The sequence below is a fragment of the Lutra lutra genome, chromosome 6 (assembly GCF_902655055.1).
Source record: "Lutra lutra chromosome 6, mLutLut1.2, whole genome shotgun sequence".
Lineage (NCBI taxonomy): Eukaryota > Metazoa > Chordata > Mammalia > Carnivora > Mustelidae > Lutra > Lutra lutra.
In genome coordinates this window covers 41,194,210-41,213,075 of record NC_062283.1, presented here as the reverse complement: position 1 = coordinate 41,213,075, position 18,866 = coordinate 41,194,210, and the positions used below count along the sequence as shown (strand labels likewise).

Sequence of the window (18,866 nt, the reverse complement as noted above, 5' to 3'; positions counted from 1 at the left end):
ATATATTAGGTACTTTTGGGAGAGTCTGTTTACTTATTAAAGGTATTTATATATTGAAATATTGCTTCATTTATTTATTCAATTTTGAACAACTTCTGTGTGCCAGACAAACCATTAGTTGCAAGATACTGAGATGAGAAGACAACAGATGCCAGGCAGCTGAGGAACACAAATATATGAGCATGTGTGTGGCAGTGCTGTATTAAAAAGTACAAGAGTAGGGGCGCCTGGGTGGCTCAGTGGGTTAAAGCCTCTGCCTTCGGCTCAGGTCATGATCCCGGGGTCCTGGGATGGAGCCCCACATCGGGCTTTCTGCTCAGCAGGGAGCCTGCTTCCTCCTCTCTCTCTCTGCCTGCCTTTCTGCCTACTTGTGATCCCTGTCTGTCCAATAAATAAGTAAATAAAATCTTGTAAAAAAAAAAAAAGTACAAGAGTAGGTGTGTCCAGAGCAAGGACTGGTATGTTCTTTCTAGGAGCAAGGTGTGAGGTTCAATGCAGAACAGAGGATAGACAGACTTTACAAGTCTTTGGCTTCCTATTAAAATATTTCTGGTATACCTCTGTTATTCTTGGGATTCCCTTTAACTTTCTCATCTCAGTAATTAAATTGAGTTTTTGAAAATATGAAGGCCAAAAGATCAAATCAGTTCATTTTCATATGATGTAGTGTGATTGACATCATTGCTCTTGTATGAAGAATAAGAAGTTACATATTCTTGGGCGCCTGGGTGGCTCAGTGGGTTAAGCCGCTGCCTTCGGCTCAGGTCATGATCTCAGGGTCCTGGGATCGAGTCCCGCATCGGGCTCTCTGCTCAGCAGGGAGCCTGCTTCCCTTCCTCTCTCTCTGCCTGCCTCTCTGCCTACTTGTGATCTCTGTCTGTCAAATAAATAAATAAAATCTTAAAAAAAAAAAAAAAAGAAGTTACATATTCTTGCCTTTTATGTTTATTTTCTCTTAACGCTTAGAGCTAATAATTCTAATATGGCTTTCAGTTTATTGGAAATAATTTTATTGCACAATATTTCGAAACATTATAAATATTGGAAAGATTTTTTTATATGCTTGAATATAATGTTCAATTTATAAGCAAATTCAAATGACTTTTTAAAAAAGTCTCCAGAGTAAGCACTTTCCAAAGAAAGAACATTTTTGTGGAGATTTCATAGATAATGAAATGAAACCTGGTGGGTTTTTTGTTTATGAAGACATCTCTAACATCTCAGTAAAGAATATACTTTAAAGAAAATGAAAGAGTTCCGCAGATAGAGAGATGCATTTGAGGACTGTTTATTGCCAGTATTTAGAAAAACAAACACTGCTGGCATTCAAATCCCTCTGTTTTAAATTGCAGCACCTTATGAAATATGCCCAGAGGATTATCTGATGTCGATGGTGTGGAAAAGGACCCCGGCGGGTGACTTGGCATTCAATCAGTGCCCACTGAATGCTACAGGTAAAGTATCATGACCTACCGAAACCAAATTAGGATCGCCATCCACAAACAGCATGCTATGTTGGCTTATGAAGTCATCCTTTTGTCCTATATCCATCAATGAATCTGTCCAATAAGCAATTAATAATAAAGCAATTTTAGTAAAGTGCTTCATAGATGGAGCCAATGAAGAGACCTAGAAATTCTTGCTAATGCAGTGGTTTCTCAGTGTGATTGACATGCACTATAAAAATAATCAATGTAATATTTTCATATGTATGTCTTCTAAGGCAGGAAAATGTACAAACCCTTTAGTTCTTTAGCCTGCCTCCCAGTTATGTGATGCCTTGTAGCATCTCTGTAATAAAGCTTCTCTCTGTTCTTTGTGACACACAGGCACCACTAGCAGACGCTGCTCTCTCAGTCTTCATGGAGTGGCCTTCTGGGAACAGCCGAGCTTTGCAAGATGCATATCAAATGAGTACAGACACTTGCAGCATTCAGTAGGTGCAAAACCAGCTTTAGTACTTGCTCTGTTTATTTTTTCCTAATGATCACTGTGTGAGAATTTAACCTTCTGCTTTATAATCAAATCAGCCAAAACCTCTGAAAAAATGCCTGAAGGAAAAAGTGACATGACAGAAAGCTAATTTTGATAAGTCAGTGCTAAACTGCTTCATTCCTAGGGTTTGGGTTTTTATGGTATCTGCTATTTAAATGAAAGAATTCCTTGTCTAATGGGGACAAGTCGTGAGCAAAATTTGTTATTCAGTTTTTATCTATAGGAGTTACATTATATATCATGATTAGCACAGATCCGTGTTGAATAGTATATAAGACTTACTTAAAAATACCATACATTTTTAAATTATATTCTTTTACATTTTAGTACTTAAGAAATGATAAGCTGTGTCACTTAGGTATCAAATTTCTCACTGCATTTTGACATTAAGATATTGAAAAAATGACAATGTTATTGCACCAAAGAAAATTAATTACTTGCAAAAGATGAAGTGGGCCAAATTTAAAAAAAAAAAAAAAAAAAGCCCCTCTGTTCCCACACATCATTGAATTATTCACAAAATACGATGTATGAATATTCTGAGCACAGATGAATTTCGCTTGGTATTTTACAAGTGCAAGCCATTGTCATTATTGGAGACTGTTGTTATCTCATCCTGACAATTGGGAGGAACTCCATCAAGGAATAAACATTGAATAAACATTGTGAAGTTTATAACAATATGATCATGAGCCAGCTGGAAAGTTGAACATTGACAGGGTTGATGTTTAGTTAAAAAAACTTTAACTTTTGTTGTGCTTATGTTTTCTTTTAATTTTTTACTGGCACTCACAAATACGCATAATTCTTAAAAAATAAAAAAAACCCCAAAGAGGATTCTTGCTCGGGGATGGGGATTTAGCTCATACAATAATAATCCATATTGATGAAGCAAATATATTCGATTATCCAAAAAATAAACAAAAAAAAATCATATTAAGAAAATCTGAAAACCAAATGTTAATATGTTTACTTATCAAATCAGTAATAGTAATTGACTTGATGAGTGTTTGACTACTTGGAGCCTTGTTCTTGTTTTTAATATATATATATATGCACAGATACATACACATATGTGTGTTACACAGAAATACTGACATGTATGTCAGTTTATGCTGGCTACCCACAAATACCTCTATTTAATAATATATATTTATGTGTATATTGGTAATTGATAATATTTCGTTTCGCTGAGCCTTATTTCTGTCAAAATTAAAATACATATTTATATATATATATATATACAGAATATAATATATAGCTTTGTTTCATAAAAGAAAATATAAGAATATGAAGTTATTTTATTAATAAGTTTAAATACTTAGACCAGTATATTTCAGAATAAAGATTAACCAAAAATTTCCTAATGAATTTAATTTTAATGAGTTTTACTTCTCCCTAATTGTAGACATTCAACTTTGTTTACTTAATCTTAATAATATCCATATTCAATTCCTGTTAATCTAGAGTAATGAATGGGAGTAATTGCATGTAGTAAGTAAAACATAAGTCAATCCTTATGAATTTATTAATATGTAATGTCACATTTTTGCAGAAATTTTTTACTTTCTAAATTCAGTGTTTATATAGTAATATTTAAATGAGTTGTATTCTGTGAGTGCAAATCGTCTGATAATGAACAGAAACAGAAACACACTGTGAAATAGAAGAATTGATCTCTAATTGTGAATTCCATAGAAATCATTCAATCAATAATTTGACAGCCAATGTCAATCCAGTTTTGTCAGGCAAAGAGTGGAAGTTGTGTCCAGGTACAATTGCTACAAGCTTAATGTATTTTCTAGAGGCCATGCTACCTCCTGAACTTTTGATTTAAAACAATGTGCCCTAGATTCTGGTAGTGAGGGTAGGTTCAAGCTTTGTGTTTTACAGAAAAGTCATATGATCTCAATTCTTAGTTTATTTGAAGTTACTAGCATCCTCTTAACATCTCTGGAGATTTTACGGAAGAGCAGATGACATACTATATACTGTTGAAATGTTTACATATTGTAAAGAATTTTATAAACATGAGGTATTAATACCTACATGTACACAAAATACATTGAGTTAAAATATCTCAAAAAGAGTAAAATTTTAGAACTCAACATTTTATTAATGTGAACTGTACATGTGGAAAAATGTAAATAAAGACAGATGAAGTAGATAGGTAGATAGATGAGTGGATAGATAGATGTATATATAAGATTGATGTCACATGTATTTTCACACATGAATTATGTTTAAACAGACATACAGAAATATACACACGATTGTATATGCTTACATACACACATCTAGTACTTACCTACGGATCATGTCTCCTATTTGGGAAAGTATAGGACCAATCTGTGCCTTAAATAATGCTTACCTAATACTTCGACTTAATCATGTGTACTCTAACTAAAGTCCATTGGAGATGGAAGTGAACCCAGCTTCCCTTCATACTCTTACTCCTTTTGCTTCTCATGCTTTGTCTGAGTAGCAAAGCTAGATATTGCTTGTGCTAAAGAACAGTTCTGATTCCCACAAGTTCTAAAATTACTTTGCAGACTCTGCATCTTCTTCTTTAGTAGAATTTACTATTTCACAATTTAATTGTTCTATTTTCTTCGAAAGATTTCATTTTGTGCCCCCCTCTATAATTGTAAAGCTCATTAAATATTAATTGTTACCTACTACAGGGAACTATTTTAGGTAAATAGATCTGTTTTCCAACTCTTTTACATGTACATATATACATAGATGACATTATTTTAAAAATTCATTCTATGAAATTATAGTCATAAACTAAGCTTGAAATGACATTTTATCATCAGTTAAAACATTAGTTGAGTATGTTCTATTAATTCTCTTAATTATAACCCAATTGAAGTAGACAGAATGGGGGTGGTTAATCAGTATAGTATATAAAGTCATTAATCCGTTACACTGAACATTTAGTTTGAATTCTGTGAGGACAGAAACCATGTTGTTGTTTTTTTTTTCTTTTAATCTTTATTTATCTAGTGACTAACACAGTGCTAAGCATATATACTAAATATTCCATAGATGCTTTTAAAGAATGACTCTGCCACTTTTCTAATCAGTAGAAGCATGCTGGCAGCTGGAGAGTTCTCAGGTGATACACCAGACTTAATGTTCATGAATTTTAACCATGTGAAATTAGTAAGTATTATCCCTCATGTGCAATTTTCCTAGCCCAAAAATATCTAGAAATGTGGAGTGATTGATGACATTATTTTATGAAATTATTTGGCCATTTCAGAGGAATTTCAATAGGGTAATAATCATGAAGTTGTTTGAAACCTTATAAGGTACAAAATTTAACATGATCCAACTGTTATTCATAAAAAAGACAAGTCACAAATGAATGCACACAATTTTAGAACATTGAGGGTAGAAGAATAAAGTGTAGTAGGATTCTTAAAATTTTCATATTTTCTCATATGTTAATATTTCCTTTCAATTTCTGGGATATTTTCTGAATCTTAGACCAAATAAAGTACAAATAATTTTAAAGCCTATTAAGAAACAGGCACAGGAGTCAGACAAATTTTCTTATTACTCATAAAGTTCTTTGAAGAAGAAGGATGAATATTGTGGCCAAACTGGGGCAAGATCTCCCTGGATTAAATAAACAGATCCCCCTGTGTCTGGTATACCTGGGCAGTCACAGACAGCCTCTTCTTACCCCCATCCCTCCTCTCTGTCTCTCTGTCTGTCTGTCTGTCGCTGGTTCTCTCCCCGCTCTATTTTACACACATACAGATACATGCTTACACATATATACATGCATATACATGCACACACACACATACACCTACTCCTGAAGTGATAAATTGCGTAGAACAAACAGGATACATACTCTGCATGTAGAGCGTTCTAAAGCAAAATTTGAGCCAAGCATACCAATACCTTTTCCTAAATTCATCAGGCATATGTCATTCCTCCTTCCCTGGAGATGAGTGAGTGATCGGGGATTGAGAAGGGTCAAAGACATCGCTCTAGTAAAAGTCCTTCCATATGAAGTCATTATCCCTTAAAACCTCTTTTCTATTTTTCAAACCTTCATTTAACAAACAAGTAAATATGGAATTAGGAGCAGTAGTCTAGTCATCAGAAGATTGATTTTGTGGTCAGGGATGTCAAAAAGCTTGAATCCTACTTTGAGGACTTTGTTTCTCCTATTTTCCTCTACTTCTATCGTTGGATTATTAGGTTAGAGAGACAAAGTTAGAGCTATCTTCCTTTAGGGGAAGCTTGAGGGAAGAGAGAGGGAAAGAGACCCAGAGGGACAAAGGCAAAGAGAGACAGAGAATAGATGTGCTTTATTTTTTTTCTATATATTCCCTACCTTCCAGGTGAATTTTGCTCCATTGCAACAAAACTCTTCACATGTTACAGTTTTGGGCCAATACCTCATTGCATAAGTACCCAGCACACTGCCTAAAAGAGTAGAATATTTTTTAATTTTTTATTTACTTTATTTTAATTCCAATATAATTAATATACAGTGTTATTTCAGTTTTAAGAGTACTATATAGTGATTCAGGGAGGATAATACATTTTATTACTGCAGTTAATTTAGAGGAAAGGAAGACAATAGCCACCATAGTTTTTGCTTACGACAGATATTTATTGAGCCAAAAAAAATGAAAGTCTTGTTTTTTTTTAATAAGTAGTTAAGAAACAAAGAACCCAATACTATAGTCCAGCCAGCCAGGAGAACTAGCAGATGATTTTTGTTTTCAAGTAGTCATTAATTAAGTGGAGCTAAGTGAGTCTGAGATACGGGAGTTACTTGTTCTGCCAGCTTTTTGTAATACAGTATGGTTGGAACACAGCAGATGATGGTGAAAGCAGGGAGAAGAAGCTAAATCAGAATTTCTTAATCCTGGGTGACTGTTATAATTGCATGGGAATTCTTAAAAACACCAGTGGTGAGTTCACCTTAGGCCAATAAAATGGAATTGTTACCATAGTACACATTTAGTAAATGTGAGCTATTATCATTACTAATTACAACATTAATTCAGTATTCATATACATGTATATATAATTACATCGTCCTCTCTTGGAATAACGTGGACACCCTTGTTTTAAGTACTAATGACATGGCACCGGACTTCCTTTTTGTTCTTGTTGCCAATTTTCAAGGTTGTCAGCATACTCACTCCCAGAGCTCAGATAGTCATTGCAAAACTCAACAATGCCAAGGAGAAGCTCAAGAACATTATTTCCTTTTAAGTGGACAGAAACCTCTTTCTTTTATTCAGGATCAAATGTTGAAGTTTTAGGATCTTAGTTCAACCTCACAATTCCAGAGTATTTAGCATGTGGTCCTGAATAAAATTATGAGTTCACTAAGTGTTCAGCAAATGACAATAACTCACATTTATTGAATCCTGTCTACCCTGAAGGAGCTGATGGGGGAGAAAAGGAAGTAAAATGTTAACTAAATTTTAATGTTCTAAGCAATTCATATGCCAAAGTTCACAGTTTAATATATTTCAAGAAGATAGTGAATATTTTAGACTTTACATCCCATAAGGTTGCTCTTTTAACTATTCAACTCTGCTGTTGTAGCACAAGACCAGCCATAAACAATGAGTAAACATTATGGAGTTCCAGTAAAACTTTACACAAAAACAAGCAATGGGCTGGATTTGGCCCACAGATTATATAGTTCACTAACTCCTGATCTAGAATACACATTTGTTAATGGTTTTTGTTTGTTTATTTTATCTTATTTTTTTAAGATTTCAACTCTTTTAGAATTCTCCATCAAAGAATGGACCACAGTCATTTTAAATTACTTATCAAAGTGAAATCTAATATCTGGATAATTTGTGAATGGGCTTATTTTATCAGTCACATCATCTGGTATATCTCCTAAGTTTTATTAAATGCCAGACATTGTGTAAAACACATGTAGGGTTTTTAGACAATGTCAATGTCCACCAAAAGCATTCCTCCTTTTTTTTTTTTTTTTAAATCCAGATACAGTGAGGAGCTGATACTTCAATGCAGTTGAGATTTGATCTGGGTTGAGGTGATTTGCATTTTAGTAAGACTACCTCTGCTTAGTCCTCCTTCTTCCACTGTGTGTCTTTTTTCTTTTTTTTTTAAGATTTTATTTATTTATTTATTTATTTATTTATTTTAAAGATTTATTTATTTGACAGAGATCACAAGTAGGCAGAGAGGCAGGCAGAAAGAGAAGAGGAAGCAGGCTCCCCGCTGAGCAGAGAGCCCAATGCGGGGCTCGATCCCAGGACCCTGGGATCACGACCTGAGCCGAAGGCAGAGGCTTTAAACCACTGAACCACACAGTCGCCCCTACTGTGTGTCTTAAAGGCTCTGGATGGAGAGCCTATGTTTGCCTATCCCATCAACCCTGAGAAACTGTAGAAGATTCAGTTCTCTCCTTCAAGAGGTACCAACCAGCTTAATACTTGAGCTTTCTTTCCAAGCAACTTCAAAATTTTTTCCAAATGCAAACTTACAAGGTTGGAGAAAATTATTCTCTGCATTTTAGAAGTTTTCATCTTAGCTTCTCAACTTCCTACGCATTTCAAAAACTTAGTAAAATGTCTCATGGAGAAAAAATTCCAGTAAGATTTTTAGGGACTCTCAAATTTCCAATACATTTTTCTAGTGCTAGGCAAATAAAAAACACTAGTTTCTCTTTCTTCATTAAAGGTCCTCTTCCAGGGTTACACCTGCCCCTCACTTCTTGCCCAGATTTAGCAACACCTCTGCCATGACTAAAATTGTTGGTTACCTTAGAAAGGCTCTCCTTTTTCTGGAAATTTAGTTTATCTCATCCATAGCTATGTGATACTCTAGGGAGTGTGGTTTTTGTAATTTATACGGATTTTTCTAGTTTTAGTGGCAAAATCATCAGCCTTAAAGGAATTACTGTACTAAACCAATAAATTTTAATTGTATTATAAAAAAAGAAAAAACTCTTAAATACATAGAATAGTGTTTCCTAGGGAATTTTAAGGGAGTCCACTATATAGATACATAATGAAATACTTCTCAAGTTATACTTTTCTTCATTTTTTTTTTTTTTTCTCAGATCTGGCTCACTTTACTTGGTGTTTCTATTTCCTGATACCTGAAACTAGAGCAAGTGACAAGTATTTCCTACTCACAATCCTTTGCTTCTCCTTTCCCAATCATCCTTTTTTTTTTTTAATTTTATTTTTTATAAACATATGTTTTTATCCCCAGGGGTACAGGTCTGCGAATCGCCAGGTTTACACACTTCACAGCACTCACCATAGCACATACCCTCCCCAATATCCATAACCCCACCCCCCCTCCCAACACCCCCCCCCCCCCATCAACCCTCAGTTTGTTTTGTGAGATTAAGAGTCACTTATGGTTTGTCTCCCTCCCCATTCCCATCTTGTTACATTTATTCTTCTTCTACCCCCTTAACCCCCATGTTGCATCTCCTCTCCCTCATATCAGGGAGATCATATGATAGTTGTCTTTCTCCGATTGACTTATTTCGCTAAGCATGATACCCTCTAGTTCCATCCACGTCGTCGCAAATGGCAAGATTTCATTTCTTTTGATGGCTGCATAGTATTCCATTGTGTATATATACCACATCTTCTTTATCCATTTGTCTGTTGATGGACATCTAGGTTCTTTCCATAGTTTGGCTATTGTAGACATTGCTGCTATAAACATTCGGGTGCACATGCCCCTTCGGATCACTACGTTTGTATCTTTAAGGTAAATACCCAGCAGTGCAATTGCTGGGTCATAGGGTAGTTCTATTTTCAACATTTTGAGGAACCTCCATGCTGTTTTCCAGAGTGGTTGCACCAGCTTGCATTCCCACCAACAGTGTAGGAGGGTTTCCCCTTTCTCCGCATCCTCGCCAGCATCTGTCATTTCCTGACTTGTTAATTTTAGCCATTCTGACTGGTGTGAGGTGATATCTCAGCCTCTTCAATAAATGGTGTTAGGAAAATTGGACAGCCACATGCAGAAAAATGAAATTGGATCATTTCCTTACGCCACACATGAAAATAGACTCAAAATGGATGAAGGATCTCAATGTGAGAAAGGAATCCATCAAAATCCTTGAGGAGAACACAAGCAGCAACCTCCTCGATCTCAGCCGCAGCAACATCTTCCTTGAACTGGTTGCAGGCTCGGTCAGCTCGGAGCACGGTCAGAGGCCAGGGTGATGGGAGTAATTGGGCGCTGTTCTCTGAGGGCGCAGTCTTTTCTTCATTTTTTTAAACTGACGATATATTATTGATTATGTCTATAAAAACCCAAAAGAATTTTAGGATTCTCCCAGGTTACAGATTTAGTGTGACTTAGAGATGAAATGTTAGGGTTAGTTTTAGCAGTTGAAATTCACTGACTTGAAATTTATTTATAGGATGATTTAATAAAATATACTTTAGAGTGAATTAGGCTAATGTCGAAGGAAAAAGAAATAAAAGGAAAGTGTACTTTATTATTCAATCTCTCACCTATCCATTCAACTACCTATTAACTTATTCTACAAATACCTACTGACCTTTATGTACAATATGCAAGAATGCAGGGATCTAAAGATAAAACTTGAATGTGACACACACAAAATGCAAATAGAGTAGACAAGAAATGATATATAATTACACATTGTGATATGCCGAAGGAAATTAACCAAGTACCAACATAGGAAATAAAGTTTGGGGACTGCTTTAGATAAGAACGTCAGAGAGGTCTCTATGGAGAAATGACATTTAAAGCTGTGGCCTGAAATATGAGATGGATCTGGACATTCAAAGAGTGAAAAGAATGAGTATGTCAGAGAATAAGAATGCCTTCCATTTGAGGGAATAGCATTTGGAAAATCTTCGAAGTCTTTAAGTAAGTGAAAGATGATCTAGTTGCCAGAGGTATTGAGCAAGAAGAGAATGTCATGAGATGAAGTTGGAGAGCTATGTAGGGAAAAAATAATTCTATGCCTTAAAGACCTTTGCTAAGAGTTCGAATTTTATTCTAAATGCAATGGGAAGCCATTATAGTAAGAGCGATGTGACTCATTATAATTAAAGAGAGTCATATGGTGTTCTATGGAGAATAAGCTATAGGGTGGCAGAACTGGAACCTGTCAAGCTTGCTGCAGTAATCCAGATGAGAGATGATGTTATCCTTCATTAAGGTTGAGTGAACACATTTGGCTGATGGGAATGTCATTTTCTGAAATGAGGAAGGCAGGACAATAAAGAACAGTGTGAAGCAGGTGTACTTAGGGGTTGCCAAAAGTTGTATTATACTGAGGTTTGAAATAAAGAACTTAGAGTGCAGCTAGTCAATTTAGTTGTGATTTTTCTCCAGCACAGTTGAGCTGCTTGGATGCAGGTGCAGAGAAGGCATTTGGTGGAGCTAAAACGTTTTCCGAAGACCAGAAGTATCAGCAAGCAGCACCTGGGAACTTGTTAGAAATGCAGAATCTGAAACCATGTCCCAGACCACCTTAATCAGAATCTGCATTTTGAAAAGCTCCCTCTGTGACTCATTGTACATTAATGTTTGAGGAGCACAGGGATAGATTTTATCTAAGGTTGAATTTTTGGCAGAGGAATGCAAAGAAGTAAAATGGTAAACAATGTAAAAAAATTAAAACATAAAGAAGGGAAAGTTTTGGTGGATGAATGCAAAGAAATTAAATGATTGCTAGCCAGTTTCCATACCACAGGATATACCTCTGTTAGGTGATACCTAGTTTTCCTCTTCTGGGCACTTGGGAGGATTGTGTTACTTCACTCCTTGAAGTTAGGTATACATGTGTGACTAGAACTGTCCAACTGGTTGTGTAAGGAAGTGGTCTTTGTCTTGTTGGGGCTGAGAATGCTGTTGCCAATGCAAAATCTTTCAACCTCCATCACCCCAAACCCCTAGACTATGATGAGCAGAGACTTCCTGATGACCTGAGTTACATATATAGTGTGAGTGAGAAATGGATTTTTATTGTTTTTAGGCACTGATATTTTAAAATTGTTTATTATCACAGCATAATCTATCCCATTCTGACTGGTACAATATCACAAGAACTAGGAAGTTTAAGTAATGGAAATATAACTGAAAAAACCATAGAGAAATATTGGGTGACTTAATGCTCCGTCTCCCACTTAGGTGGTTCCTGAAAATTTGGGGTCCCAGTCTGTGACTGTTTTATATAGCTTTGAACTCAAGGAACATGCTCTAATTCTATCTCCTAGGTCAGAATATTAATAAGAGCTTCAGACTGATTTGATGTTAAGGAAAGAAATCTTAGCTACCTATGTCCCTTGCTCAGGAATTGTACTTTTGACTAATTCTAGCCACTCTGAAATTAAAGCTAATTCCAGTGTGTGTGTGTGTGTGTGTGTGTTTTTCCTTTTAGGTAAATTTACTATGTTCTCATAAATTTATAGGTTTTACAGGGAGATATGCATAGTGTATAGCTAATTGACTTTTCTTCGTCAGTTTTCTTCATGACTCAGTTTATTCTTGTAACAATAAATGGGAATCCTCAAGTTTATGGCATCCTATCTCTCACTTCAGGAATTCCTGGGGTAAGAACCGGGGTACCAAATACCCCTGGCCAAGGGTTCTTTTTCCTGGGTTCTGTGCAAAACATACATAATTCATGCAGGAGGTTTCTGGACTAAATCTCTCCATCAATTTGTCTCCAGACAAGAATTGTCTTTTCAAATTTGAACCCCAAGCCCTAGAACAGCTCTAACATGAATGCAGGTTTTTTGTATCAGATATAGGGAAAATTAAGAACCATTAATAGAGTAGAACAAAGGGTACGCTTTCTTTTCAATACGGGATGATCTCTCTTTCCTAGAGACAGCAGATAGATCTGCAAATAATTTAATACCATCGTCTAATGAATGACTTTGGTCTTAGATAATTGATAGTTATGACCTGAAGCAAAAATATGTATTTAGATTATTGTTTTATGAAAAAAGTTTCTTGTATAATTATCTTTTAATTGAAGTCACTTAGAGCTGTGAGAACCTTTAAAATACCTTACAGATGGACTGTAGGAGTGATGCTGAAAAAATATATAAATATATGATGTTTAAAGTGTGTCATTTGCACAAAATGACTATGATAAACCTTTTTTTAGGATTCACACAATAGAGACAACTGTGGCTGGCAGTAGGAGGCATAGAGTGAAAAGAATAAGGTTATTTCAGAAACACACCTACTCTTTAAACCATGACCCTCACCATATCTGTCTATATAAAGAACAAGAAGGCTTAATCCAGAACTATAAAAAGCAACTATTTTTATAATTCAGTTGTTTTTTTTTTTTTTTCCTTTTCACTGTCGATCTTGTCAACAGTATTAAATGTGAATGACACAGAAACTTTTAAGACTTGCCCTTTGGAACAAAGATGCTACAGAGTGCTGCAGTGTGAGCAGACTAAATTACTGATAATTATGATTTTTAAAGGAAATACCAAAATTATAAACCTGAAGTACTTCAGTGACTAAATTTAAAAAATTAGAAAATACAGCCCCAAGAATAGAATCCTTGATATATCCATGCGGATTTTTCCCTCGCTTGAATAAACTACTTACAAAGTATTTTATAGAGCCACCTGGGTGGCTCAGTCAGTTAAGCATCTGCCTTCAGCTCAGGTCATGATCTCACGGTCCTGGGATTGAGCCCACTTTGGGCTCCTTGCTCAGAGGGGAACTTGCTTCTCCCTTTCCCCACTGCGCGTGTTCTCTCTTGTTCACTCTTTCTCAAATAAATAAAATCTTTAAAAAAAAAAAAAAAGAAAAAGTCTTCTATAGATATTGGTAAATGGCTTTAGGAACATTTATACACTAAATTCCAAATAATGACTATTACTCAAATAATTGGCAGTACCTCAACAACCTGGGAAGTTGCTTCCAGTCTCTTCTTTCTTGTATTCTTTTTTCATATGAAAAAAGATTTAGTATCTCTTTAAAATAAACATGATTAAGAATGATTTTTAAATATCTAAGCATTTTGACAGTTTCTAGCAGTTAAGCATGTAGTGGTTAAGAGCAGGAACTCCGAAATCTACTACTTGAACTTAAATCTTAGTGCAATTCCAGAGCTAAACAATCCTGGGGAATGCAGTTCAACATACTAAGTTGATACTCTTATCTGTAAAATATGAATAATTATGGCACCTCCAACAGTTGTTTTAAAAATCAAATGAGATCATTCATGTAAAAATTTTATCCCATACTTGCCAGTTAATAAGCTCTCAATAACTCCTTTATTGTAGTTGCAATTTTTGTTATTTTGTTCTAAAAGGTAGCAGTTATAGAACTATAACTGTAGTTGTTTAAAATTTCTTAAATCACTTGCCTTTTTACATAATTAGATATCTTTTAAAAGGCAGTTGTGTCAGGGGATGTAAAATTTCCCCATTATTATATATTTCATTGTTTTGAAACATCAAGGACTGCTATATTTTTACCTTGTCAGCTAGTGAGGTTGATAGCTACAGAAGGGAAAATCCTTCTGGAGCTTCAGTTTAATTTAGCAAGCCCTTTGAGCAGGTACCTTTGTGTGCAGACAGTGAGATAGAAATTACAGGGGACACATAGTTGAATAAGAAAGTGCAAGCCCTTTAGGAGTTTATGATCTAGTACAATAGATAAGATAAGAACACAAACACTATAATAATGTAAGATAGAGCAAGATTACTTCTTTGAGGCTTGAATCCAGAGATCATATCATGATTGCATTTATCTGAGAAGAATTCAGGAAAGAGGGAGAAAAGATAACAATTTAACAAGTATATTTGGAGGGAACACTTAAAGTTTCAGAAGAGCCTAAGTCAGGGAGCAAAGGCAGGATCCATGGACTTTCTTTGGGAAATGGTGAGTAGTTCAGTCTGGTTGGTATTAGGAACCTATAACAATAGTGGAACAGTGGGACAGACCAAGCTAAAACTTCACAGATCATACTGACTTTTGTATAAACTACAACAAGATATATTTGCAAATATTGCATTGCAGCTTGGCTCAAAAGAAAGATAGGGAGATATTTAGATGTAAGAAATTTGGAATAAAAAGAAAGCCTAACTCGAGCTATAGGGGAGAGTTGATGATTCAGCAACCTATGAGAGTTTCAGATTATATGTGAGTTCTAGGTGCTGGAGCCTAAGATTCTAAAGCCCTTTTGGAGATACTGACCAGAGTCTCCTCCCAACGAGCAGTGAGGGGGTGTCTTAGCCCCTAGCCTCTATTCCCCTGCAGTGAGCTGGCACTCTTTTTTTTTTTTTTAATTTTTTCAGTGTTCCAAGATACCTTATTTATGCACTGCACCCCGTGCTCCATGCAATACGTGCCCTCTTTAGTGCCCACCACTAGGCTCATCTAACTCCCCACCACCTCCCCTCCAAAACCCTCAGTTTGTTTCTCAGAGTCCACAGTCTCTCGTGGTTCATTTCCCCCTCCGATTTCCCCCAATTCACTTCTCCTTTCCTTCTCCTAATGTCTTCCATGTTTTTCCTTATGTTCCACAAGTATGTGAAACCATATGATAATTGAATCTCTCTGCTTCACTTATTTCATTCAGCATAATCTCCTCCAGTCCCATCCATGTTGATACAAAAGTTGGGTATTCATCCTTTCTGATGGAGGCATAATTCTCCGTAGTATTTATGAACCACATCTTCTTTATCCATTTGTCTGTTGAAGGGCATCTTGGCTCTTTCCACAGTTTGGCAACTGTGGCTATTGCTGCTATGAACATTGGAGTACAGATGGCCCTTCTTTTCACTACATCTGTATTTTTGGGGTAAAGACCCATTAGTGCAATTGCAGGGTCATAGGGAAGCTCTATTTTTAATTCCTTAAGGAATCTCTGCACTGTTTTCCAAAGTCATTGCACCAACTTGCATTCCTACCAATAGTTTAAGAGGGTTCCCCTTTCTCTACATCCTCTCCAACACTTGTTGTTTACTATTTTGTTGATTTGGGCCATTCTGACTGATACAAGGTGGTATCTCAATGTGGTTTTTGATTTGAATCTCCCTGATGGCTAATGATGATGAACATTTTTTCATGTGTCTGTTGGCCATTTGTATGTCTTCTTTGGAAAAGTGTCTCTTCGTGTTTTCTGCCCATTTTTTTGACATGATTATCTGCTTTTTGAGTGTTGAGTTTGAGGAGTTCTTTACAGATCTTGGATATCAGCCCTTTGTCTGTAGTGTCATTTGCAAATATCTTCTCCCATTCTGGGAGTTGTCTCTTTGTTTTGATGACTATTTCCTTTGCTGTGCAGAAGCTTTTGATCTTGATGAAGTCCCCAAAGTTCATTTTCTCTTTTGTTTCCTTTGCCTTTGGAGACATATCTTGAAAGAAGTTGCTGTGGCTGATGTTGAAGAGGTTACTGCCTATGTTCTCCTCTAGGATTCTGATGGATTCCTGTCTCACACTGAGGTCTTTTATCCATTTCGAGTTTATCTTTGTGTATGGTGTAAGAGAATGGTCAAGTTTCATTCTTCTACACATAGTTGTCCAATTTTCCCAGCACCATTTATTGGGGAGACTGTTCATTTTTCCACTGTATATTTTTTCCTGTTTGTTGAAGATTATTTGACCAAAGAGTTGCGGGTCCATATCTGGACTCTCTACTCTGTTCCACTGGTCTATGTGTCTGTTTTTGTGCCAGTACCTGCTGTCTTGGTGATCACACCTTTGTAATAAAGCTTGAAATCAGGCAACATGATGCCCCCAGTTTCCCCCCCCCCCCAACATTTCCATAGTAATGCAGGGTCTCTTCTGGTTCCATACAAATTTTAGGATTGTTTGTTCCAGCACTTTGAGAAATGCCAGTGGAATTTTGATTGGGATGGCATTGAAAGTATAGATTGCTCTAGTAAGTATAGACATTTTAACAATGTTTATTCTTCCAATCCATGAGCATAGAATGCTTCTCCATCTTTTTGTGTCTTCTTCAATTTCTTTCATGAATGTTCTGTAGTTCCTCAAGTACAGATCCTTTACCTCTTTGGTTAGGTTTATTCCTGGGTACATTATGGTTCTTGGTTGAGCTGGCACTCTTCTGACTCCTCTGGTCTCATGGACTAGAAAAACTGTAAGTCTAGGTTGTTTCTAAAAAATACGTAGTTAATACAAAGTTTTGGAAGTAAGAGGAAACAGATGGCTTTTCAAAAGCTGAAACTTCTTGTCTGAGCCGTAAACAGAAGGAATTAATGAAAATTAGCATGAGATGATCTAGCATCTTTGACTTGCTTCAGGGCCCCACCCTAAGAGAAATACACTCAAAACTAGTTTGTAACAACTCTTTTACAAATTGGCAGCTTGGCCTCCCAAACAATAAATGCATCTCACTGAATATGAGTTGATAATAATGACAAATATCATTAGGGAGAATCAGCAAATTAGGATCATTAGCAATGCAAGAAATAAAAATAACAGAAAATAAGAAAGAAATGATAACATTCATTTAAACAGATTTAAGAGATTTTTTTTTTAAAGATTTTATTTATTTATTTGACAGAGAGATCACAAGCAGGCAGAGAGGCAGGCAGAGAGAGAGGAGGAAGCAGGCTCCCTGCTGAGGAGAGAGCCTGATGCGGGGCTCAATCCCAGGACCCTGAGATCATGACCTGAGCCGAAGGCAGCGGCTTAACCCACTGAGCCACCCAGGCGCCCCGATTTAAGAGATTTTTAAAAAGAGAATGGAAAGAACAGTTGAAGAATGGAACAATATGAAAAAGATTACATGAAACCTCTATAAGTGGAAAATGTTGTCATTAAATTAATGAAGAGACCAAATAGCCAATTAGACACAACTGAAGAAAGAATTAGTAATCTGGAATTTAGTCCTAGAAAAAGATCACTCAGAAGCCAGAACAGATCAAGAAATGAAAAATAGAAAAAGAGTAGAAAAAAATGTCAAATAGGGTTGGGTGGATACAATGAGATAAAGGGAGATAAAAATATTAGAAATGTGGGTTAGGGTTATACTTGGATGGCCTTGTAAATCAAATAATGGAGAGGATATCTTATTTAATATGAAAATGGATGATTTTTTTGGCAGTTATATTTGTTTTTTGAGCCAAGAAGTGACATGTTCAGAGTTGAAAAATTAGGTTAGTTTAGCATGGGAGACTTAGTGATACCTGTTGGGATACCTGTTGTGATGAGGTTCTGAAGACCTAGACCAGCATGCATCTCTTCCCTATAGGTAAAAAGGACAGATGTGAGAAATAATACATAGCTAAGATTCAGAGGGCTTAGAAATTGAAGATGGGAAAATAAGGGCTAACTGTCACTGAATATCTTTTATCTAAATATCCTCAGCTTTGTATTAATCCTTCATAACAAACATATAATGACATTTGTCTCTTTTCACAGACAAATCAGAAAATCCTAGGGGAATGACAATTTGTCCAGTGACCTATGTGGTAAATAGTAGAACCACAATTTAAATCCAGGGTTTGTGACTCCAGCGGTTCTTTAAACTTAATATACTAATAAGATTTCCAGAGACAATGCTTAGTAGGTAATTGTTGAGTTTAATTTGCAATTTAAAGAATTGTGGGTTTTAGATCAGATTTCATACTTCTGATTTTGATTTTGAAGAGAAACAGAAAGAAGACAGTAGTTGAAGGGAAAGTAGCAATATTTAAATAAGATATACTGTATCAGGCTGTATTTTTATGAGAGGGAAAGATTGAGGAGGATTGGGTGGGATTCAAAATCATAGACCTATCATAAAATCATAGAGATAAAAACAAGACAGGTGAAGTGAAAGTAAAGGACAATTTGAAATGGAGAACGGGTAAGGCGAGCAACCCGAATCTGAACTCTATTTCTTCATCCAGAAA

The 18,866-nt window shown here is 35.8% G+C and overlaps 1 protein-coding gene across 5 annotated transcripts in view; it reads left to right on the top strand.

Moving 5' to 3' along the window:
* The window catches only part of ADGRB3 (adhesion G protein-coupled receptor B3), a 727,154-nt gene that overhangs the window by 327,447 nt on the left and 380,841 nt on the right, over positions 1-18,866 (top strand). For all 5 annotated transcript variants that reach the window (XM_047734013.1, XM_047734014.1, XM_047734011.1 and 2 more), the window contains 2 exons: positions 1,353-1,454; positions 1,830-1,936. In XM_047734013.1, the coding sequence (XP_047589969.1) occupies positions 1,353-1,454; positions 1,830-1,936 (209 nt within the window). The remainder of the gene's footprint in view (positions 1-1,352; positions 1,455-1,829; positions 1,937-18,866) is intronic.